General features: G+C 38.0%; 1 protein-coding gene across 2 annotated transcripts in view; it reads left to right on the top strand.

The window, feature by feature from the left end:
* The window catches only part of LOC148421019 (microtubule-associated serine/threonine-protein kinase 1-like), a 68625-nt gene that overhangs the window by 9047 nt on the left and 33051 nt on the right, over positions 1–26527 (top strand). The window contains exons 2-5 of one of the 2 annotated variants that reach the window (XM_088418738.1): positions 4909–4940; positions 23220–23308; positions 23886–23961; positions 24249–24321. In XM_088418738.1, the coding sequence (XP_088274864.1) occupies positions 4909–4940; positions 23220–23308; positions 23886–23961; positions 24249–24321 (270 nt within the window). Of the gene's footprint in view, positions 1–4908; positions 4941–9524; positions 9668–23219; positions 23309–23885; positions 23962–24248; positions 24322–26527 lie in introns of those variants that run through there. The other variant, XM_088418739.1, reaches the window with a different exon arrangement.

Raw genomic sequence — 26527 nt, 5'->3', positions numbered from 1 at the left:
AAACTTCTGTATGTAAACCTTTTTTTTCCAAGCCTGCCTTCTATCAGTAATATGTCCTCAAATTATTCCTCCCCACTCTAATGGTTACCATGCCTAATTAAATTGTCCAATACTCGGTCCACCAAAACAGATAAATACCTCATTCCTTTTTTAATACTCCCAGGAAATGAAAACACATGCCTGGAGATGTAATTTTCTAAAAGGAGTGGCACAAGTCGACAAGCCCAATGCCCCAAAATATAATAAAGTATTAAACTGTATCTTAAAACTAAAGGAAATATATCTATTTTAAGTAAAAAAAAAAAAAAAATACCCATATCATAAAAAAGGCCATACAAAATATTTGAAAGAAATATAAAAGTGCGAAAGAAAATACAGAAATAATATAAAATAAAAACATTAGACAAAACCAAATATAGAAACAGAAGAAGTAAAATACAAACACTTCAATATAAAAAAACTGTGAAGTATAAAAAACAACTAGACAAAAAATATTTGGAAATACTACAGATACTACAAATATCACGTTTTTCTCCTCAACAGTTCATAATTGTTTCTTCTCTATTTGTTTCCTGCTACAGCACATTTACAGGAGGCCAGCTGCAAAATAACTACCACTCTAAAAGATGCTAAATACTGCAGTAAATTTTATGGTGGCTTAAACGCTAATACTATTAACATTTGGAATGTTCCAGTGTACCAGAAATCTGCAAACATTTCCAGCTTTTTAGCCCCATGAATCCTGAAACTATAATACAGTAAGATGATAGCAGAGGGAGATTGTCTCACCTGCAAATTCAAGTAATATTAAAAACATGACACACTTGACACATGTCAATGTGAAAAAAAAAGAAGAAGCATACTTTATTACTATTGTAAGAGACGTAACAACTCAGTAAATAAACCCTTCTGGCTGCTAAATGTCTTATGTCCCAGTTTTTCTTATGACTAGTCTGAAAGAGTGATACAAACAAGTCAGGTTGGAATTTTTGCATCGTTCCCAATGCTAGTTGGGCTGATTGCGAAATAAGTGTGCATGTCCATCTCAGACCCCAAAGAAATATTTTGTGTTCATGTGTTCATCCTCATCACTGAAAGACATGAAACATATTCTGACAAGCTAACTTTTGCATAATACCACCGTATAACGCAAAGCAAATGCTTGTCCTGTATTTCTGACTGTCATGCTTTGAGGTACAAGTGACCTGACTTAAGGGTTTTTTGAGATGTGAGCCATCACTCAGCCGTTTTGTAGAAGTGACTTTTTTTTTTTTAACTCAATTGTGGAGCAACACGGACATGTACTGTCTCAATACTCATGGCAGGCATACATTCTTTATCGTTATTGAGTCCAAGTAAGTGTAGAAGTCTGTTCATTTTTGTTTGCATGACCTCATTTTCTTCTTCCTGGTAGCCAAGGCGGGCACACAATCAGAAACGGCACAATTAAATAAATTGCATTATTAAATCAGATTTAAATGACTCTTTATTTACATTCTTTTTATTATATCATAACTATACGTTTTTTCAAAGTACAAGATTGTTTATATATATATATATATATATATATATATATATATATATATATATATATATATATATATATATATATATAATATTTTACAAAAAGCAAAATTTTAATCATCCCGTGAACTGAAATGAAATCAAACATGGCAACATCATAAGCAGTAGCTCCCTATTGGGCGCACATAAAGTGGGAGCAGGTGTTGGGGTTTTGTCCATTAGCTACCCCTGACACCCCATAACTAAACAAAATGCGCACACATACACACACACATGCACACGCACACACAATGCACACACACACATTAGCACAGACTGTCTGACTCACTTTGGCCAAGCGTACTTCCTGTTGATGTAATTCATTAGCCATCCAAAGAAAAGTGCCCCATGACGGCTGAAGTCATTCTCATTGTAAACATATAAAGTGATCGCAATATCACAAAAGTTCACAAAAGAACTTGTTCAAAAAAAAAAAAAGCAACTGACATGTATATATTCATGGACAAAAGGGAAGGCAAGTTTTATTTTTTGTGATGTACACAGCGAAAACAAAGATGTTAAAATAATATGAGGGATGTCATTGCTTTTCTGCCTCTGTTATAGAAAATAGGCACTTCTAGGTTCTCATGGTTATACCTGTGATATTAGTCATCCAACTATAACTGATTGAAGCTGTGCTCTAAAGAGGTGGTCCCCAACCCCCGGTCTGCGGACCGGTACCGGTCCATGGATCAACTGGTACCGGGCCGCGTGGGCTGCACCCAAAATAATGTTTTGGAGATGATTTAGTTTAACGGTTCATACATTTGTGCTTGATCTTTGTTTTTTTGATATTACATACAAAGTGAGAAGGATGATGTTAGTTGACTGGTCCGTGATGATCAAAAGGTTGGGGACACCTGACCTGTAAAAGATATTGTGACTTTTGAATCTATCTTTTTTTGTGTCTTCACTTGAAGATATTCACACATATAGGTCTTCATTTGGGAACTTGTTGACAGAGCTGTTATTCTTATTTCAAGATTGTGCCATACAGATAACGTTGAAGGTCTACATATTGATCTGCTAACGTCAACATTATCCACTGATGTTTATGACATTTTTTGTTTTATTGAACTATAAACAGAACTGAATAGCTGCTAAAATGATATATATATATATATATATATATATATATATATATATATATATATATATATATATATATATATATATATATAAAATGATTTGTCCCATACAACAATGAATGATGTATTATTTCGAGGTAAACATTTGACTTTTGTTTACAATACTTTGTCATTTAGTATTTGCTTATCTTTACAAAAGAAAAGAAAAACAGCAAAAAATCTGCAAATTTTGTCAAAAAATGTTTTTGAGGCAGGAATGTTTTACATTCGTGCAATTGGTTTCGTTTCCTACTTAGCAAATTGTGGAAAGTTGTATGACGCGGTGCAAACGAAGCTCCCCACAAATAAAATTTGGGAAGAGAACGTGAAGTCACTTTTTTGTGCTTTCTTCTTTCGGCTTTCAGTCTGTGCAAAGTATTTCTGGTCGCGATGTTTATTCATGATCCCTTCATACTGCTGGTATTTAAGATCAAGGAGTAGACGGAGGCGTGGATGCTGTCTGGTGGTGCCGAACTCAAACTGGTTGGGTTTGGTTTTGCAGGCGCGTGATGAGATTGTTTTGATGTGAGAGCTCAAGCTGTCAAGTCACGTTTCATCAGTCCGCCTTTGTTGCTGTTTTTGGGACGCTTATGTTTGCTTTACAAAGACAAAGGGTTTGCCACACAGGAGGGAAATGAATTGAGGACAGGCCAAATGATTAGACAAAAGACTATTTACGTTAGGGAGGTCATTAGTTGTCTCACAGTTGTTGATTTTCTACATTTGACCTTAATGTTGTTAGTGTGAGCAGACTTATGGGATAATCTGACAAGAGATATGGAAACCAATCTCTCCAACACTGAGTCTAATAGACTCAAATTGGCAACGGATGGTGCAACAAGCACAGTGGAGAGGGTGCGTCCCACTTGATGGTAATCACATCAGTGTCCTCGCTGCTGTGTCCCGTTGTCATAAAATAAGCAGAAAACCGTTTTAAAATTGACTTTTGCTTCACTGGACCTGCCGTTTCCTGTCATTCAGAAAGCCCCCGAGCATTGACGAGATCGGCTGTTGCGCCCTTCATTGGATTAGCTGTGAATCGCAAACCTGGCCACGGCTGATTCATATCCAACATTACAATTATCAACTGAGATGAGATGACTTTTATTTGATATGGTATTCTGTTTAGAGGGACAGTAGTCCTGTCTAAAAAGATCTAGTAGATCCGTTTTATGAAAAGATTTGCTAAGAAGAAATTAAATATAAGCACCGATATCAAATATAGTTATCAGGCCAATACCTGACTTTATTTCAAGGTATTGATACTTGTGAGGACAGTATCGGCCACTCTCTTGGAACAGGTTTACGATCACAGACTAGAAATTACAAACGAGAAGAATATGTAATGAAATGATTGCCATTCATTTCATTAAATTTGAAAGAAAATGCTATGAACTATAAAGGCTTTTCTTTAGAATTATGTCAGTTTTTTTTTTTTTGGGGGGGGGGATTTTATGTCAAACGGATTAGTGATATCAGTACTTGGTATAATACTTGTATCGCTTTACTGTTGGACAGCTGGGATAGGCTCCAGCATGCCGGTAACCAGCCGCTGATACTGGCTGCTCTAAAAACCACATCATCCTTCTCACTATGTATGTAATATCAACAGCAGCCAGAGGCGGTGCCAAAAAAACAACGATCAAGCACAAACGTATGAACTGTTAAACTAAATCATCTCCAAAACATTATTTCGGGTGCAGCCCACACGGCCCGGTGTCAGTTGCTCCACGGACCGGTACCGATCCGCGGACCGGTGGTTGGGGACCACTGTTTTAGCTAATCTTCAGATAGTACAAAACTTTGACAGGTGGATAAAGATGGAGGAACATACACGTTTCTCCCGCTTTTGCATCCTAAATTAATTTTGAATTTGTTTGCGTTATTAAGCTAATTTGGTGTTATTTTTGTCTTGATGCAAACACATGAGTATGAACACTTTCATGTAAAAGTAGCTCATTAGAAACACCCTCATTTCCCAAAAAGTTAAATATTAGACTAAAAGGTATGGTAATTATGTCAGTATAATTGCCTGAACCCACTTCAGTCAGTAAATGAGTTGCTGCGCTATTTGAATTAATGAGTGCAGTATTTTTTATGGACTCATTAGCACACTTTAAGTCTCAATCATGCCATGTTGCTCGTAGCATTTTATCGATGGTAAGATACTGTATTTGAAAAAATCTAATGTGCATCTTTTTTATCTCTTTCTTGCCAGAAGGATCTTCCACTGCCACGAAAAAGTAGCAGGTATGTTCTTTTGTTATTTCTACACTTGACATGATACCAGATGATTCTTTATTTAGATGTCATTGACTGAAGGACCACAAGGACCCTTAGCCACTTGGGGTCCTTAATTTCAGTCTCTGAAGGTGCTCATTAGTTTATGTGTTAGTCAATTTGGACACGTATAATAGTTTAACTTGCAAATATCTCAGTTTAATTTAATATTTGTGTTTATGGGCTTGATAGTCAAATAGGATATATGTTGACAATCCCCATGATTTTGCTTCAAAACTACTAATCAGCATTCCTAATATTTTTAAACATTTCAATTATTTAAACTCTAAACACCTAATCTTCATGACAACTAATCTTTATTAGAATTAAAGAGTGAAAAGGAGCCAACATGATGAAATTTGTAAAGCAGTAAGGAAGGCTCATTTTTATTGCAGTGCATGCTGTTTTTTTAATCAAAAGAATTAAAAAACTTTCTCTCTAAATGCCACATTTTAAGACCGAGATTAACCTTTTACGACAGCTTCGCAAAGCGGGATAATGGTTGGGGAAAAAATGTTGGGCAAACCTGCAATAGTGGCTCTAAAAGACTGAATGCTAGGTGTTTGTGATATCATAAAATTAAAACGAGATGGATCTCTTCAACCAATTTTCCATTGTTTATGTATATACGTTTTACTTTAAACATTTTGTAATGGTTATTATTTTATATTACACATTTTGTCAAAATCTCGTCTCGTGAGATTTGTGTTTCATTCCCATTTAAACATACCGTATTTTTGGATTTTAGGGTGCTCTGCATTATAAGCCGCAGCAACAAAAATTGCTCAAGAAATCTATTTTTTGTCATATATGACAAAACCACAAGTGGTAATGTCATATATTTACGCAGAAAGATAGTACATGAGATTTTTAAAATGTTTGTTTTTATTTCAAACTTTTTTTGTGTCAAACGTGTCTGGTTACAGCAACATCATGTCTTCAACGCAGACTGAACATGCCTGCACGCTTAGAAATAAGAGCAGCGCTAACACAACTACAACACAGATTTAAATAAAATATTACAATATTTTCAACATAACACTAACAAACTGGATTGTTAGAATACTGCACCAACACAATAGTACCATGCATGATTCTGTTTAATAATAGAGACTTGTAGTGGTGCGTAATCTTGCAGTTAAAACTTATAATCAATACTTTGAATGCATCTTCTTCTGTCTCCCTTTGTTTATTGCGATTGTTCCCCTAGTGGCTCAGAAAAGAACTGCAAATGCGCTGCACTAAACTATAAGCCACAGGATTCAAAGCTTGAGAAAAAAAGTAGCAGCTCATAGCCCGAAATATATGTTATATATGCCACGAGACGAGATGTCTCACAAGATACCCAAATTGAGATGAGATTTCTCAAAATCACCTAAAATATGCCAAAGATAAATTTTCCAGTTTTCAAAATATTTTCTTTTCTACAAAATTAATGATGTAGTGGAGAAATGTAAACATAAGAGCCAGGGACATTTTTCAGCTACGGCTGAGATTTTTCTCAAACTGAATAGTTCAACACAATACATAGAGCTCCTGTTAGTTGCTGTGTATGATCAAAGCAGTAAAAAGCACGCAGGAACGACAAATCTCATCGCGTCCTAATCCCGAGAGGTTTCCTCGCACATGATCCCTTCCCATCCCTAATTTATATGATGAAAAATAGTAATAAAATCCGTTCGGTCACAGATCCTGTTCGCCCCAACTGTAATTGTCTTTAACTTGTGCATGTGTCTCTGTCCATGGTACTGAAATCCATTGTGTAGCCGTCACGCCTTTTTGTACTGCTAGCTGAGAGCTGGAATTGAGTTCCCTGCTGCTAGATTGCAGCCTCAAAAATTGAAAGCAAATTGACTGCATGTCTTTTGTCTACTAACAAAAAAGAAAATGAAAAGAAAAGCCCATTTGAAAAACAAAGCCAGATATGGAGCGTGGTGGTTTGGGGGAGGTGCATAAATCCCCTGAACATGCTTATCATTTGGGGTATGGAAATCAATTAAATCTTTCTTGAAGTTGTTGTAGCCCACAGCCATGAATACATTTGATTACAACTCCCTTGTTATCTGTCTGCTTATCATATAAACTGGAGAAGCAATTAAGGTTGTGTGACGTTAATGCATGACTAAACCTGTGCCTTTGTGTGTATGGGTTTGTCCATGCTTCTGGTCCTTATTTAGTTGTCTTAGTATTCGCTATACACCTTGAGGGCAGAGGTGCTGTCGGGCAACAAGAGAGCCTGTTGATGCACACGCCGTGCATCTCAATGCAAGAGTAATTACTAGCGCACACTTCACTTTTACTGCTTGATTGTTGCGAGTCTCTGTGTGTGCGTCCTTGGCCTGCTGTGTTTTGTCCGCGGCCTTTGACTTCCGGCATATGTCGCAGCGGGAGGTAGGGAAGAATGAGCTTACTTGGGTCATTCGACGGATGGAACTCTAGTGTCACTTTATTCGAGAGTGAGCTACAGATATGCAATTATTGAACTATAAAAAGCAAAACTGTCTTGTTTTCATCATATCATGACACCCACCCCTCTCTATGACCACCTTCCGCCTCTATCTTTTCTCCACCATGTATATTTTATCCATCCCTACTCCTACATTAGGGACGGCATCCATTATTCAATTAGTCCACCCGGCACAACTGTGTAACTGTCGCCCCGTGTCAGCTTTAACGTCTGCCGTTTTTTTTTTTAAGCTCAAAATGAAGGGGGGTTGATGCTAAGCCAATCCTGTGACCTCTATGCCAGAAAGCAGGTGTAAGAAAAACATATTTTATGTTTGTAGTTTTTTTTTTCACCCAGGCTCCTCCCATAATTATAGGGTCTGATTTACACTGCATATATATTTATATATATATATATATATATATATATATATATATATATATATATAATTCACAACAACTATTAGGTCAACAGTAGTGCTGGGTATTGTGTCTTAAAAGCGTATTGCAATATATTGCGATACAGCAAAGGTGTATTGTGATACGTACTGCGATATATTGTCCAGTGTTTGTAAAAAAAAAAACACCTATGGCACATACGTACAGTAAAACCCTGAGATAAGGTCGCTTCTGTACAGTTTTTTCTCTTCATATTACGAAAATGACAAAACTTGAATTCTCAAATTTTCCAATTGAAATGAATGTTGCTATCATTTACTGTAGTGTTTTTGAAGCATTTGGAATGACTTACATGTAAAACACGATTCATAATATGACAAAAATCATGATACAAAAGCTACTCGAGAGTGGATTGATTAAAAAAAACAAAACAAAAATGAAATATGTTGAAAATAAGGCATTTTATAACCAATACGTAATATATTGGAAACTGAACGTCGTATTGCTATGCGTGTATTGCGTCTCTTCGTATCCCAATAAATCACTATTATCATCCAGCACAAGTAAACAGCAAAGATTTTAACATTAATGCTGATGCTATTGCTAAAGCATTAATTGATTAACAATTGAAATATTTTGCCAAACTTTTGACTGGGCCTGTAAAGACCGAATGTTGATTCTGGGAGGGCCGTCACTCAAAAAGGCTTCATGCTTCTGATAGTCTTTATCTTCTATGAAGAACATCATATATTACTGTCCTCAGGAGAATCTGAGAGGGAAACTGAGCCTCATGTACAGTATAATTGTCTGATACTGCCCCCACAAAGGCATGGCATCTGATTAAACAGCACAATTAAAGGGAGAAAGCTGAATTCCATTTATTTGTATATACCAGCAATTATATTAGTACTGTTTGTTTTATGAAATTGACTTTTTTCTTGTTAAATAGGCTACACATTTTATTTTATTTTATTTTTTTTGCGGATGAGGGAAGGGGCCTTGAAAGTTATTATTGGAATTTCCATTCATTTAAATGGAGCATCTATTTCAGATCTCAGTGTTCTGTCACAAGCAAATGTGATGCATTTTTTTCATTGCGGAAATGAAAGGCTACAAATGAAATATGTAGACTCATACAATTTATTTATCTTGACAAATCTGACTACAACTGCATTATAATGGTGGTTATAAATCAGGATACATTGGAAGTTTAATTCGTGTCCAATTCATCCTGTCCCAAATATGTATTGACTCCCACCATCATTCATGAAAAAAATGCCACCCTGCATTCCTTGTGCCAGCAAGTCAAATTGTGCACAATAACACATGCACCCCCCCACTCAACCCCCTCGTCGCCTCAGTACCCCTCCCGCCTCGCGCTGTCGCTCCTCAAATTAGTCTCTGCTCGGCTGCTCCGTCATGTCTCCACCGCCTCCCTCTCTCCCTCCCGCATCCTCACGTCTTGCTCTCTCATCTTTTCGATAGAGGCGCCCCCCTCCCTCACCCCCTTCCCGCTTCCTCTTCTCCTTCTGTCTATCTGCACCCTCCCCCTCCCCCCCTCCATCCCCAGGGTCTGCAGTCCTCCTGCTCTTTACTCTTGTCTCCAAATCTCCCACTTTCGATGCGTGTGCGTGTGTGTGTTGCACTGACATGTGGGGTTGTAGCGGTTGCCTCTTGACTGCCTCTGTGTAAGTGTGCGTGTGTGTGTGTGTGTGTGAGAGAGAGAGAGAGAGAGAGAGAGAGAGAGAGAGAGAGCGAGAGAGAGAGCGAGAGATTGTGGCAGCTCAGCTGCGCTCATGTTTACCTGCCAACACATCCTCTACTGCTAGCGACATGTTTCGACGCACAAAAAGGTAACGACGTGTCTGCTGCCTCACTCTTGTTAGCGTTTAGCTTGCTGCGTGAACTCCGTTGGCGTATGTGAGTGTATGAATGTGTGTTTTATTTTCGGCTGATATTTCCATTGTCCCTGCCAGCTATCGTGCTGTCTCACAGTTGTCTCCATTTAGCTCCAGCAATATGGTGTGTGTACGTGTGTGTTTGATTTTGTTGCTTTAACATGCCCAGTTGCACATGTCTCTGTGTGATAAATGTAACACGGATATAATAAGGAATGGAAGGACAACAACAACTCAGTTGCATCACAGTCAAGCTGTGCATATGTGTGTTTGTGTGTGTGTATGTGTGTTCTTGCTTGCTTGTGGGTTCTAAAGAAAGTAGGGCTGAACAATGTATCCCATTGAAATTGACGCCATCATGTAGTGAATGTAATTGGCAAATCTCAAATTGCTAATTTCTGTTCAGTAGACTTCATCAGTTTTACTTCATCAGTTGGGTCGATGGGACTCATACTAAAAAACTATGGGTCCCAACAGAAATTTTCAGAGTCCCAAAAACTTACATGTAGCATCCATCATCATCTTCTTCTTATCGCAACTACTTGAATGATATAACAGTCCATCTTTGTAGAAAAGTCAATTTTTTACTTTGAGTGTTTGTGTCGTTTCAACATGTCAGTTTTGTTCCTCTTCTCGAGCTTCTGAAGTCTTTGATTTTCGCCTCTTAACTTTCTGGCTCATTCTGACCTGACTGTGTATTTTTTGACACGTCAATGATACAAAAAAATGGCAGTTTACTTTGTTTTGGGCCTAAAGATAGCACTTTTTAGAAGGCATTTCAGAAGTGGGTAATTACAAAAAGCAACACACACAAAAAAAAAAAAAAACAGATCCCAGATTCTTTGCAAAGTCATACAAGTCCACTGTGTATTTTTTTTCTGTGTAATACATGTGTATGGTTTAAGTTTTTTATGTATAAGTATAGTTAATTTATTGATATCCTGTTTAAATAAGTTCAATACTTAAGTGCAGTCCAGATGTTTGCATGTCATTATTGCAACAAATATTTTATGTCTGTGATAATGGCAGGGATTTGTTTGCATTGTTGTGAATGGATTTATGACTTAGTGACCTATGTTTAGGCTGCACTAACTTGTTAGACCTTTGTTGAGTTGCTGTAGTGAATTACCATGCAAGGTCAAGGTCAATGACTAACTATCATTCAGTTTACACATACTTAAATACTGTTAAATGTACATTTATCCATAAAAATGGTATAAGTATACCTAAAATGTAGTCTTTTTAACGTTGACAAAAAGAAAGCAATATAAATCTACGTTCAACAACTGTTTTTTTGGTTTTTTTTGCAATAGTAATAATACAGGATAGCCTAAAACAGAAAAAAAAATATATATTTTGCTCAGGGTTTTCACACTGTCAGATTCTGATATCGAACCATGCCTAGTGACAGGTTATATTTCCAAGTAATACAGGCCTAGTGCTTTTTGGGAAGTTCTTTCTCCTATTAATGCACGCCCGCTAACTACAAAGTCATTAAGTGTTATTCAGCACACAAATAGCGACAGTCATTCGGCCACTGGGTAGTGTACCAAGATGAGCAAAAGAACCTTATGGCAAAATAGTCCCTTTTTTTTTTTTAACCGAAGTATTGCTATGGTGTGCCTTTTTGACTTTGGAATTGTTGAACTTTATTTTTGTCATTCTTATTTTAATTAGAAATAATTCCAAACTTTTGATATCCCCTTTTATTTGGGGAAAGCTCTCTTCCATGTTGCTTTTGCAACACTGCATACATTTGCAAGATGTGTCTAACGTGTCTAGATGTGTGTAGGAAACGGTGGCACAAACATGGTGCCATCGGAGCTTCAAGGTGGATGTTTTTAGTCGACCTATTTTTAAAGTAGACTTGCCCGACTTGGTTGACAACCTACAAACATACTGCATTTGTTGTATTTCTCATTAATGCAAAATATAAAAAAATTCAAAACATGTGAACTGCCATTTGAAGAAAGAAGACATGTCAGACAAAGGAGAACATGTATTTTAGGTTCAAGGTCAAAGCTCACTTCTTGCTTACAGTTGTGATGGTCAAAAGGAGTGGCCATCGTAAATGTTTTAAGAAGGTGGGGTACACCGTATGTTAGTATCGGATATTTTTAACGCTCTTCATGAGTTGTATATGGCCAAAGATATGCTTATCTCTGCGTGTGCGTCCGTGATTGAGAAAGCATTATGAAGTAAAGGCATTATTGGCAGCGTCCAGGGAGTGCTTGCGTAGCTTGTGAGAGGCAACAGTGGGCAGTGCAATGCTGAGAGTGCTGTCTGCCTGGCACCAATCCTGGCTTTTTCCTTTCCCTCAACGCCACTCGCTATTTTCTTCCCCCTTCTCCCTGCACCTCTATTGTTGTTGCTTCTCCTTTGCTCCAGACTTTCATTTCTGTCCCTCAAGTCCACCATCTGTCACCTATCTTTCAATTTCCTCGCCTCTATAATGGATTATGTGTTTACTGGAAAAGGGCTACTTTGTGTGTTTGTTGTGGAATGGTAAACATCTCAAAGGGGATGTTTTTCTTTTTGACAGGAACTGACCTGTTCATTAGGAACACCTGCATATTTTTTTAAACATCTTCACTGATTTTTTTAAGATTTGGGCACCCCTAAACATGATGGGAGTTTACCCAAAAACAGGAGGTCTGCTCTAAATGAAAAACACAACACACTACATACCTTAAATTCTGTGGTCCCAAAATACTCGTATCTCAAATCATCTTTCTCCATTGAAATGAATGGAAAATCCATTAATCCGTCACTGCTTCCCAAAGAAAATGCAAGTTTTGTTTTTGTTTGTTTTTTTAATGAGAAAAATCACACTCTAATATATTATACTTTATAAACAATATACAGTAATGAAATTTTTTTTTTTTTTTTAAACTTCCTGGTGTGCCCAACTGTATCACCTGCAGCTGTCTGACAGGCATACAGATATACTGTACTGCCAGTACAGTATTCTAGTACAATGGAAACTGTTCTTTTGAGCTTCCCAGTATGGCAATTATATTAGTTGTTCTTCGTTGAGGATAATGAATACATGCCTGCTTGTACTGGAATATAGTCTGTGTATTTTTCAGCATTTTTGCATTTACATCCATTCTTCAAGGTTAACAATCCCTGCATAACCTGTATAACTGTAGTGGTAATAACACATGATCATGAACACAGATCATGAAATAGATTAGTTATTTCTTGAAAATATGCATTTGAGAATAACACTTGACAAAGTAACAAGTTACTAGCATCAGTGATCATACTGTATAATATTTACTGGAACCAGGCTATTTACCAGGCTGATTTGGTGAACAATTTCTGTGATAAATATACGCATATGGTAACAACAAACAAAAGATGAACCAAATTTTTATAATATGTTGTTTTTACTCTGCATTTGAGTTATGACCCTTTTCACTGCTTGTGGTTTTTATTTTTATGCAATGCTTAGGTGTACCTAAAATTGTACTGTAGCTCCTAAGTGTAGAAAGAGAAATGTTTCCTGTGAGCTGCTTAAGCGTTTCTAGTAAACACATGAAGAAGAGAGGTAATGAAAAGATGGGCACCAGATGGTGGACTTCAGGGACAGAAATATGGAGAAGAGGAAATGACAATGAAGTGTAGGGAGCAGTCTAAAGAAGAGGGCAAAAAATAATGAGATCCATTAAGGTAGAGGAAAAATGACGAACAGCGCATCTCATGTTGCCGAATAAAGGGTTTTATTAGCATCTTCAAATGTTCACTTGCTGACAAAAATGTTGAATAAGATGAAATGATCACTAAGTTATTGCAAATCATCTTGTGTGTGAGGGTGTGTGTGTGGTGTGCATTAAATTCCAGACTAGTCTCATAGCTGCCAAGATGTTGCAGAGCTAGACCAAATTGTCTTGTCACCGTGCTTGAAGGGGGATTAACACAGTCAATACGGTTCACCGCCAGGCCACTGCCAATGTCTGCGGAAAAAAAAAATTCTCATCTGAATCCATTTTATGGTTGCTCAGTTATTTCAGATCAGGCTAACTGTGCCGTTCCTAAAGACCGTAATAAGGATGTTTTCCTGGCTGGCAGTGGTATACCGTTGTGTACACACTGTCAAATTGGGATTAGCTAAAAGGCAGACAAAAGAGAAAAGAACAGTGAAGGAGAACTACCAAAAGGCAAGATTGAGCTGGGATAAAAGTCAGTGCCGCAGGTGATGTCTCAGCCTGCATTGAAGGGAGGCCCGCCGAGGTTAACTGTACCCAGGACGCTAGCCTTTAAAATATTCCATCTGTCTGCTCATTTGGCTGAATCCTTCCTGCATCCATCTTCTCTTAATTTGGAAGGGGCTTTGCATGGCTTGGTGACAACATCTCAAAGGCGATGTGCTGTATACCAGCTGGTGTAGAAGGAGATTCATGGCCGCCGTTGGCAGCACCAATGCTCAGGTTGCCTATGAAAGGATAGGCTCGTGATTATAGGTTGCTCGGAACAAGGTCAACATATTTTGATGTTGTCATCCTAAATTCAAACATTTATTTTTAAAAAGTGTAAAATACAGGTTAAAATCCTTAGTCATTTGTGTTGCTTTGTGTAATTGTTCACATCTGGCAAATGTTGGTACTGCTTGTGGAATAACTTGCATGCAATAGCGGCATCCACAATTGGATTTTGTTTCATTCGTTTCATCATTGTTAACGCAGCCCTACTGGACTGATGTCACTTTAAGTTATGTTCACGCAGCAGATGTATTCTTGAAAGGGCAAATATCATGTTACTTTAAGCTTTCCGTAGTTAAATATAAGCATATAAATGATATGCTTCCCATGCTGAGTATCCAATCACAGAGTGCATACGTGTCATATTCAACGTTAGGCTTTCTTGCTGGCCTTACTGTCACCACCTCGTGATCTGATTGGCCATTGCAACTGTCCATTAACTCTATGTTCCCGTTACTCACAGTGCACATACGCCCACAGCTGTGGATTGTGAAGACCTTGGGCAGAGTCATACAGCCTGAGGACACAAGATAGCTGAATTCTTACTGGATAAAAAGTCTAACCTAAAACTACAACAACTGGAACGAGTGTAACCAAATGGATATGACACAAAGAGAGGAGAATATGGAGAATAATTTTACATATATATATATATATATATATATATATATATATATATATATATATATATATATATATATATATATATATATATATATATATGAGAATATGGAGAATAATTTTACATATATATATATATATATATATATATATATATATATATATATATATATATATATATATATATATATATATATATATATATTTAGGAAAAGTATATAAAACATGAAATTGACTTAATAATTATGATTATGATGTCGGGTTATGTTAGGTCAGCAGAGAAGGCCTTGCTGGCTTTGATGGCTCACCACTGGTATATCGCATTGCTAAATAAAGCAGCTGCACTGATGAAGCCAAACACAGCATTAAACATGGAAACTTCTTTCCGTCTTCCGCTCCTGTTGTTTGTACCATGGCAGCACCATCTGTTGTTGACTAGTGTTCAGGCTGACCCCGACCATCACACACACTGTTTCTCTTTTGATTGTTTCACACACAGACACATGCAATGCAGATGCTGCTGTCAGTCGGGACACCTAAGTATTCGTTAACATGGAATTTTGCCAGCTTCCTGTTTATCACTTTGTGTTTGATTATTGCACATCAGTTCTTTATTTATTTATTTTTATACTTAGCAAGTAAACAAACTGGAATTCACTTTAGAATGACATACAGTCACATTATTTAGTGCACAAGCCCTAAGCTAATGTCAGACATAAAAAAAAAAAAATCCTTACACAAATAGTACATAAATAATTAGACAATAATTATAATTACACAATAATTCAAGGCTTTGTTTTGTTTGTATCTCTTTTTTCATTAGGGAAAAAATACTTTGATTTTCTTTCAAAGATAGAGATTTTTCTGAGTGATCCCAAACTTTGAGCCGGTAGTATAATACTGATTTCAATTATTGTTCATGATGTTGGCTTTCATGATTTCTTTTTTTGTAGCATCACTACAATACTGGAGGCTCTTTCTAATGTTTTGTAACTATTTAGAAAATATTGCTAGAATATATATATTTTTTTGGCAGTTTAACATGCTCCTATCTAAAAAGAAAAATGGACCACAGAATTTCATGAGTAAATTGGAACAAAAATTATGGTCACAATTGTAGCTTTTGCTGATTAGGGAGCATAAAGACAGGAGACCAGGAAGATGGTCTAGAGAGCTTCTGTTTTCATTCCCGCCCCATTTTCCAAACCTGTAAGCATACACTCACCTTTAAAAAGGTCCGAAGGGACTCACAGGCAGCAAGAGAGAAAAAAGCGAGATACAAAGAGAAAGGGAGAGAGATAGAAAGAGAAAGGGAGAGACATCACCTGACAGGAAGTGTGTCTGGGCAGATCGATGGCTGAACTGTCAGGAAGTGCGTAGTGTCCTCTGTGCCCGGTGAGTCAGCAGGCGATCATCTTAGTGACTTGACGCTTTCCATTTCCTTTCAGTGTCCTGTGTTCATCTACTTTTCACTTCAAGATTAGTCCAGTCACAATTCACATTTTAGTTCCCCTTTTACAGCGGTTTCACATTGCTTTCCGCTTGCTAAGGTGCAAACACATTGTCAGGAATTGACCAGTGATGTGCAAATTGCATTCACTTGCAGACTCCCTTAAAATACTTATGTTGAACAGGGGTGGGGGGTTGGTGGGCTCAATGTAAACGTAAGATATTTAATTTTTGTTCACCAAAAGCAGATGCCCCTTCTGCAGGACAAAGCTGTCGATCATTTAAATAAGCAGAAATAAGAGTACAAATCATGTCTTCAGATATGACTGGCCTGACCGAGTTTTTAATATCTCCCTCACATCCCTGAGCTTTACCGCTTATTATCATGAGGGTCGTGAGCATTCTTTTGCCGTTCCCAGCTGTCTCACTGCAGTTGACAGGGTACACCCTGAACTGATTTCCAGCTAGAGCTGTGCTGGCATACGTATTCCGATATATTGGGCAACATTTGTAAAAATAAATAAATAAATAAAACTTGGCACACAGGGCAACACAGCTAACTTACTTGCTGAGTGCAAACCGATGAAAAAAATGAAGCCTACTTCGAACCAAGCACATTATTTACTTTTAAGAACATTTTTATCAATTCGCAGTAAAAATGTAATTTTCAGTCATCTCAAATTGAGTTTATTTCAATCTTTTGCCAATCGGATTCTTCAGAATGGGTCTCTATTGACAGCTAGCACGGTATATAGGAGTAAGGTGAGAAACTCAATGCCATTTCACGCTGATAAATAATATATTAGTTTGATTAAAAAGCGGAGGCTTTTGTCATGAAAAAATGTGGGAAACATTGCCATCTAAAGGGTTTTAAGCTGTAAAGCTGAAATCTTGGGAGGGCGCCGTGAAGCCAACTTCAGTGTCTTCCAAGGTTTTTTTTTTTTTTTTTTTTTTTTTTTTTAGCAGACTCTTCATCTCTCCCCTGTGTGTGTTCTTGCCAGAAGTTGTTTACTGTATTAAGGTCATGATTGTCTTTTTCAGCTGAATTAGGTGTTTGTTCCGGCAAACTTCCACATGCAATAGTTCGTCCTTCATGTTTTCCGCATGGGAAAGAAATTCCGGAAGGTACCTGTTCTATCACGCTGAATGTTACATGTTAATATTGCAGAGGATCATCTTAATTAATCGTGGCAGGTCGCAGATGACCCCAGGGAAAAAGGCTTTGTTTTATCATGTGAAGTTTAATTGCAATAAAATAAGAATGTTCATCTTTTTTTTTTCAGGCACTTTGTTGCACTTGGTTATTTTTTTCTGTTTTAGACTAAGCTGTAACCCGTATAAACACTGTAAAAAATAATTAAGAGTTGTTGAAAGTTGATTTATATTGCTTTTTTCTTTTATTAATGTTAAAAAAGAGACGGATTAACGTATATTTATACTATTTTTTTTATTGATGATGATCTTATTTAGAGTCAGCATGATGATTGGGGGGGGGGGGGGGGGGGCACACGAAAAGTTTTCTCTTTCCTCTGGGGGGCTTGTCAAAATATAACTGAGAAGCATTGCACTAAATCAATTTTGCCAAGCCATATTGCCAACTATTTGCAGGGCACGGAGAGGCATACAACGAGTCACGCTCACAAACACACCATTTAGAGTGTCCAGTTTTATTGATACTTTCAGTCAGAGTAGCAAACTAAAGATGAAACTGACGGCATGTTATATATTTCAAACAATCACATATCTTAACCTTTTTTCTGCGACTTTAAGCCCCAATACAAACACATAATCGGAAACACAAATAACCAACTGGCATTTGAACACAAACAGTGCAGCAACACATTTTGGCTTTCACTGTAACGAGTCAGTTAAATTATATTTATCATCTGCATGAGAAGAGCTGAGATAAACAATCAACTCTACAATCAAATTGATCACTTGAGTTAATGCAAAGAGTGACAAAAAACAATTCATTATTTTGAATTGTCATTACGGTTTTCCTCTTCACTTTGCTGTTACAAGATAAATATTCTCTATCAATGCGATTTCATGTATTCATTTTATTAAAGCTGCATTTATAATATGTAGATCACACTGACACCTATTTAATTTGAGCACAGCATCTAGGAGGCCTCTGGTTGAAGAAATTGAGTATATTGGAATCATTTTGACACAGTTCATACGAGTGTGAGATTTTTTTCATCTCCCAATTTACATTCACGGTCACGTCTGTAGAAGACACCAGTGGGCCCGTGCCAGCTCAGTGCCTGCTGGGAGGATAATTGGTCGTCAAAGCTTCTGCACGAATCATTACCGCGGACTTAATCGTTGACCTTCCTGCCGCACGTTAGCCAAAGCATTAACCTGGTCGCTGATGGCCATGGATTGGGGGCAGTGACTCACAATTAAGGTTGTCACAGCTTTGTGTGTTTGTTTGTGTTACTTTTGCTGTTATTCATTCATCTTGCTGTGGGGAGGGGGGGGGGCATTCACACCCATATTCCTTGTTACTGGTTCCCCATTCATTTAGAAAAAAACAAAAAAAAAAAAAAAAAAACACACACACTCATGAACATATTAATGTATTCTTGTACAAGTTCTGCTGTCCCAGAGCGAGTTTTCTTCAAAGAAAGGGATTTATCAATTTTGGCTTTCACTGATTGAATCACGTTGTCGATTAGGCATTGGGTGCAATGCACATTTCCTCTCAAAAAAGTGGATATCATTGAATATCAATCATAAAATTTGTAAGTAAGTGACTTTACATAGATGTATTACACACATCAGAAAATTCCAATCTCTACCTAACTTCTGATTTTTTTTTTCTTTGCTCATGTAATTCAAATTTCTTGTGGAGGTGTGGAGATTTGGGGTTCCATTTTCTGAATACTAGCCTAATCATCAAATTCACATGCACAAAAAAAATCATAAAATATTTCTCTCTGTAGTGAGTCTATATGGTATGTCTTAAATTGTTTTAATTTAATTTTTTTAATTTATATCAAATGTATGTGTGCATTTTTAGCTGCAACCTTTGTCTGTTAGTCATTTCCCACTCAAAACTCAATCACTATTCATGCATTTGTGTAATTATTGCTCAATTCCCTTTAAAATTATATATAATATATAGAGGTAGCTAAAAAAATCAATGAAGTGACAGCAATTTGAATGTTGCCACGTTTAAATCCCTAGTTTTGAGAAAAACACATTTACATTTTTGCCACATTCATATTTTGCGCATCATATACTAATCCCTTATTTTCATACTCGGATCACAATTTGAAACTTTGGGCTGCTGGGAAGTGAAAATCAAGACCTTCATGACATTGCCTTTATGTTTGACATATAATGTGGTATGCTTTGGATCAGGTGCTGTTCCATTCTCTACCTTTTCTATTTTTATAATTGTAGTACCAGTAATCCTGTTTTTTATGTAATGCTTCTATTAGGACCTGCTTTCAAGTCTGATATGGTGTAACGCAGACTCAATGACACCTTGTTATTGCCACACACAATGACTGCATGCGTAGTTGGCCACGATCAATCGCACTCCATCTACCTGACAGTACCAGTGGCCGCAGCACTAGTTCTCTGTCACACAAACACACTGAGCCCACATGATGGATTACACAAAGGATTATGACGGATTGTCCAACTCGCAACCACATAAAACAAACATGCACAGACTTTGTTGTCGCAGCACACTCGCAGAATCTTTATGGGATGAGATCACGTTCTGAAATTCAGGATGATGATTTCTATATCTCATTGTGTGAACTGAAGACGTAGGAGAGAGTTTTCAGCCCCGGATTTCAACTTGAAATTCGACGCCACCATTTCACGCCTCCCCTCCCGTCACCTCCTTTTCCGTCCTCCGGCATTGTTGCTCATCTTTTATTTTGGTCAATTAATTGGACAAAAAGAAAATGTGTTCTTGAATCACCTAATTGGGGCTGAATTTGTTTGAATTATGTAAAGGCTTAAGGTCTTTTGTTTTCCACTCAACACTGTTTTCAAGTTGAGGTTTGATTATGCACGTTGTTCCCCACATTGTTAAAACACACTGCCAATTCACTTTGGGTTTACATTCATGTCTACTGTATCTTCTAGACTTTGCGTATTAAATGGATTGTTTGTCGTAAACCTTTTACAGTCATTCAAAGCTGCTTTTGTGTCACCTTCGCTGGGCTGCTTCTACTGCGGCTCCAATTAATGTTGGAGTTAAGGGTGAGACTCAGCACCACAAAAAGATGCAATGTCTAAACATTTCTTTTCCTTATTCAGTTATACTGAATGTGTACTCATTCCAGTCAAAGTCAAGATGTAAAGGATACGGCAGGGAGAATTGCCGGCGTGATCACGGGAATGGTGGACCCAGACGCAGGGAAGCTTTGAGACAGGGAATGCATGTAGTGATCCATATTTATTGTTCGATAAAAAATAGAACGTCAAAAACCCAAGCGGGCTGGCGAAACAGAAAAAAACAGTAAGGGGCAGACTGGCACTGGGACAAGACGAGATGTGAGTGACATAAGACCAGGACAATGATCCGACAACTGACTTTAACTTGCCGGGACTAAAATAGACAGGAAAATAATTAGGCAAAGACGGGGAACGCTGATTGGCTGACACACTGGGCTGGAACACACGGGCAACAGGTGGAACAAATCATGCAAGAAAAGAAGACATGAGAACTAAAGAAACCCCCAAAACAGAAAAACCACAATAGAAACACGACATGTATCTCAAAGTTTTGATTGTGAATGATGAAAAACTTTTGAGTCCCAATGACACCGTTACTCACTATGAAGTTAGACAAAACTTATTCTAAACATGGTAACATAAACGTGTCCATATTGTGACGAGTTCAAACTACTTGTTGATTCTTGTGTGGGTCTCTTGTAGACAAGATGATTGACTGATGAATCAGCAGTAAGGAATGCACAAGAGAGTCAAGCCTGACTGGTGTGCGCTCAAGCGATTCAGACTTTCAGTGTCAGCAAATGTAAATGTGCATTTATGAGATGTGAAGGCGAGGTATGGAGTGAAATGAAAAATAATTGTTTGTTTGGACAGCAATGAGGGGAAGGTGCTTGTTGCTGTCTTTGCCGAATGCGGCCCCCTACCCGGATTGCACTCCTCAGTATTCAGCCACCTTGGGCTCATATGTTTTCTGTAAATATTTCAATGTGCCTTTGCTTTATCCTGCGAGCCCCAACATGTGCTCCTTGGTCAGAGCCACACAGGCGTAGTACCACGGATAAAAATCAAGCTTTGGTTTTGATATGTTGCTTTGTTATAGCAAATAAGATTCAGAAAGAAGAAAAGATATTGGTGGAGAACTTGTCAGAGGGCTTCCAGATAGTGGGATACAGATTATATTGATAAAGAATTTGTGACTTATTTGAGCTATATGAAGAAATGTCTGGTTTCTTTTCTTCCCAAAAAACTAGGCTGATGCAAAATTGTTTCAATTCAGTCACTAAACAAATGAGATTTTAAAGCAAACTTTCCCCATCGTGCAGTTATAGATGAGAGAGCATGTCTAACTAAAAAAATTCATAAGTCATTGATGCAATTGGGAGTCTTTATTTCCTCATTACACCATTTGTTAAACATGATAAGGACAAAGACGTCGGGCCTCAATTGATTAATCAATAAAGTTTAGAAGAAATAACGTCAGTCCATAGCAGTATGATAATAGTTTTGGATTTTTCATTTTAGGTTAAATTCAGTTAGTTTTAATCAAATTTTAGAGTACCGGTAGTTCTATATATACTCACACACATACATACAAACAGTCGTACCTCTACTTTGGAATTTCTCATTACCAAAAAATCCGGGTTACAAAATGCTTCTAAGGTAAATATTGTCTCAAAAGGCAAAAATTCTTCTTCTTCCTCTTCTTCTTCTTCTTCTTCTTCTTCCTCTTGTCGTCGTCCCTTGTGTCTTCCTTGGCTTCCCCAGTCTCCCCAGTTCCAGATGGCTCAAGCAGCCACACCTGTTGGTGTTGTGATGCATGTTGGGTGATGTAGTGTGCATATACGTGTGTGTATATACTCCTGAGTGGTCGTCGATGCCAAGTCTCAATACCACTTTTACCGTGATACACAAAATTTTTGAAATAAAATTACAGATCATTTTTTAAAAAGTGTGATCAAATCCACTAGGGTATTCTATTTTACATGTCATTGTTATTTTTTACTTTTTGATCATAAAGCTGCTTCAATAGAGCAGCAGATACTAGTATCAACCGCCATCGTGAGGACCGACACCTTGAAATTGTGTTATAAATAAGCCTGATATGAAAAAAAAGGTCACAAGTGGTAGTTTAATACATGAAACTACAAATCAAACAACAATTCCCATACAACTGTTCGACATTTTCAAAATGGCCGAACATAAATAGTATCAGTCTACAGTCAGCACTGTAGCCCATGACTAAATCACAGCGTTTGCAATGAATGCAACAATGATGAGTACAGAAGATTTATCCCCATGTAATTTTATGAAGTGCATGCCAGACTGGTAGTTATTTGCATTCATCAGGGTCTCAGAATTTTTGTTGCTTAGTAAAAGTGTGTTTTTTTTCTCCTGCTGAAGTAAGTACAGTGGATACTGGACATCACAGCTTGTACTGTAGTTGGATGAATCCAGCAAATAACACAACACACAAAGCACAATTTTTTCTTACCCATGCGTCAAAATAAAAAGGTGTGAAATAAGTGTGAATGTTGTTAGTCTTTATTTGCCCCATAAGTGTGAATCACTCTCAACATCCTAATAAGTGCTATCGAAAATGAATGGATTAGTCGGATTATTACAGAGGAAATGTGGTTCGGTTGTCAATAACTTCATGTTATGTTTTATGTGTGCACGCATGTAAGTGTGCTCACGCTAGTCGATTTGTACAGAAAAATGAGTCAATTAAATGATTTGTGATTGTGCTCCAGTTGCAGAACGAGTAACCGCAAAAGCCTCATCCTGACCAGTACGTCTCCCACCCTGCCCAGGCCACACTCTCCACTGCCTGGACACATAGGTCAGTGAAGAAGATCTTACGACAACATGTGCAACATTTTTTAGGTTTCATGGAATCAGTGAAGTAGACGATCTTAGTACTCACTAGGTCGCCATGGCAACAACACTAATACTGTTTTCCTCATTACAAGCCATCACATTGACTCTAAAGTCATAATTTTTGTAAGGCTGTATTACTGAATTCTACAGTGTCTTCCAAATCAGCACAAAACGTGATACTTACGACACCATCTTTACATAAAATCTGTCATTTTTTAAATCAGGCTTTTTTTTTTCTCAGGTTCAACCTGATATGAGCCTTGATAGATTCCCTCACTTGCTATAAGACTTTTATATTTGATGAGAGCGTGTCAGACAAGCTCCCTTGGTGCTGCAGGGTGGCTCAAACTTAAAAAAAAGGAAGACAGGTGCAAGTCAATTCCTGAAACCAATATCTGCTTTTTTTTGCTTTTGCCGAAAACTAACAGTGACTATTATGCACAAACTGTACTCAAATGAGAAGCTTAGTTATGTTTTGTATGACAATATTTGGTTGTTATACCCTCCAGAAGTGCTCAAAGCCGCTTTTATTTCACTAGGAAGCAGCCCATTGGACAGCCCACGCAACTTCTCACCAAGTGGTCCCGCCCACTTTTCTTTTGCCTCTTCAAGAAGGTTTGCTTTTTTTTTTTTTTATTGTGACATTCTAACTGTGAAATTTTTGATGGGATTCATTTCACATGCACTGTGAGATAGGAGGTGATAATACACACGCACACATGCAAAATGTGGGCTAGTCTTCTCTTATCAAGTCTGTGTGTGTGTGTGTGTGTGTGTGTGTGTGTGCGTGTGTTTGTTTGTGTGTACTGTAGTAGAATGTTATACTATTTAAAATGCTAACAAATATAATGTTCCAGTGCCTGCTGTGATTTTTACCACTTCTTGTTCATTGTCTGTCTCAGGCCTGATGGTCGTAGATGGTCGCTGGCTTCTCTCCCTTCCTCGGGATATGGAACCAATACACCCAGTTCGACGGTAAGAGTTAGTCAGAAGGGTTTAGAAATGCATATTTTTATACTCATTTTTCAAATAATGCGAGGCAGAAAACACAGGTGTTCCAATGGTTTGCACATCTGCTTCAGTTTTTTTCGGCGTTCAAGTCTTTTCTGGCTTCCCAATGTGGACTTCCCAATGTGGACTTAGTTCATTGAAAACTAAATTGTCCATGGGTGTGTGTACATGAGGGTAGATTAGACTCCTCAGATCGGATAGACAGATATTTGTTGATCGATCTTTGATGTCACTGATCATCGTGATTGGATATGCAACAATCAGACATGAAAGCAAGCACAATCTTGTCATCCCACCTGCCATCATTTCAGAGTCCAAGGTCTTTCAGGATTTTCAATAGAAAAAGACCAGTATGTTTTTTCAGGGCCAATATACATCCATCCTCCCATCTTCTATACTCACTTGTCCTTACAAGCGTCGCCTATCACAATCGTCTTCGGGCAGTAAGCGGGGAACACCCTGAACTGGCTGTCAGCCAATCACAGGTCACACAAACAACCATTTATACTCACACTCACTCCTAAGGACAATTTAGAGTGTCCTATACATCTTCCATGCTTGTTTTTGAAATGTGGGAGTAAGCCGAAGTGCCCAGAGGAAACCCACGTGGGCACAAGGAGAACAAGCAAACTCTACACAGTAGAGGCCGGGGCGAGATGGAGTTGGAGCCGATAACTAAACTTAGTTATCAAGGAGACACATAACTGATATTTGGAAGTAATATTTTTTTTCGGGCTGTGCCTGGCTCACAGACCATACTTTGCCAACCCATACCTTGGAGTGTGCTTGTGGCTACAGTATTTCCAGCCACCAAAACTGTATGTTTCATTATCTTCTAAAAAGATCTTGTGTTCCGTGCATGAATATTTATGTCCTTCATAGACGTTTGTGTGTTTACATCACTATGTGTGAAATCAGTTGACACAGTTATGCTCTGGAAGTTGCCTGTTCCGCTTGTTTCTTTTTGCTTTGAAAGGATTTCACGGCCCGCGAGCCACTAAGTGGCACGCATGAACAAAAAAAAACACCAAAAAAACATGCAAAACTTAAAAATACCTCATCAGTTGCCACAAAATGATTGACCTGATTTGTCTGCGCACCATCACTCGGTTGTCTTGGAAAAGGAAAAGGAAAAAAAAAGTGGAGCAGAGATAATTGAAATGAATTGTGCCTTGAAGTCACAACGTGTTCCAATAAATTTCCGCACACCTCGCTGTGTTCCCTCTGGCGTGGATAGTTAATGAGGAGGGGTGGGTGGCACAGAGGTGATTACAAGATCGTTTTGACAGAATGGTCTTGAACTCCTCTGTAGCTTTATGTTTGTGAGCTAAAAATAAGTGGATTTATCAGCACCAGGTTTTGTGTGTCCTCACAGCAACGACGCTGCAAAAACTCCTTCTCATACAGAAGATTCTATTTCACTAATCATACAGTCTACACGTTCCCCTCCGCTTCCTGCTTCATTCCTTCTTGCCCGTTGGAACCATTACTCACCTGGTTAGCCGCAGCCTCAGCCCTGCATATTGATCAGCGCAGATGAAAGGTGTGAGCATGTGTGTGGAAAAGTCATACATCCGCTTTAAAGGCATGCATAAAATCTTCCGAAAGGGGAAGCAGCGGTGCATAGCATAAATAAGAACCTTTTTGAAAATTGCTACTTTTAACCTCGCCTTGGTTTGTATCAGAAAGCTCGGCTTTATATTTTGCACATTTATTAGATTAACATTAATTGCTAGCAGAGTAGCAAAGTGGGCTAATGGGTCATCTGCATCACAGCTCTCAAATTCAGTGTTCTTATAACTGTTATTTTGGAATATATACTGTATGTTTCTCCTGTACCCTTGAGGGGTTCTCAGGGTACTTAGGCTCCCTCGACCTTCACGTTAGTTTAATCTAAAAGTCCACCTTGTTCTTGGTTGTGAACGTAAGTGTTAATGCTGTTTATTAGTGTCTCAGCTGACTGGGCAAAAGGCAGGGTACAAACTGGACTGGTTGCATTATAAAACCTTTGGTACTTGCATTCACTCGCAGTTTAGAGCAGGGGTTAACCAACGTGGTGCCCGCAGGCACTGGGTAGGCGTCGATGATCACATGAGTAGCTCCCAGACCTGTTCTGCAAATAGTTTACAAGTGATAGAACATTGTGAATTTTCTAGGAATTTTACTCACT

Source organism: Hippichthys cyanospilos, chromosome 7, assembly GCF_059441005.1.
Source record: "Hippichthys cyanospilos isolate Australia breed blue-spotted pipefish chromosome 7, RoL_Hcya_1.0, whole genome shotgun sequence".
Taxonomy (NCBI): Eukaryota; Metazoa; Chordata; class Actinopteri; order Syngnathiformes; family Syngnathidae; genus Hippichthys; species Hippichthys cyanospilos.
This window is presented reverse-complemented; position numbering and strand designations above follow the sequence as displayed.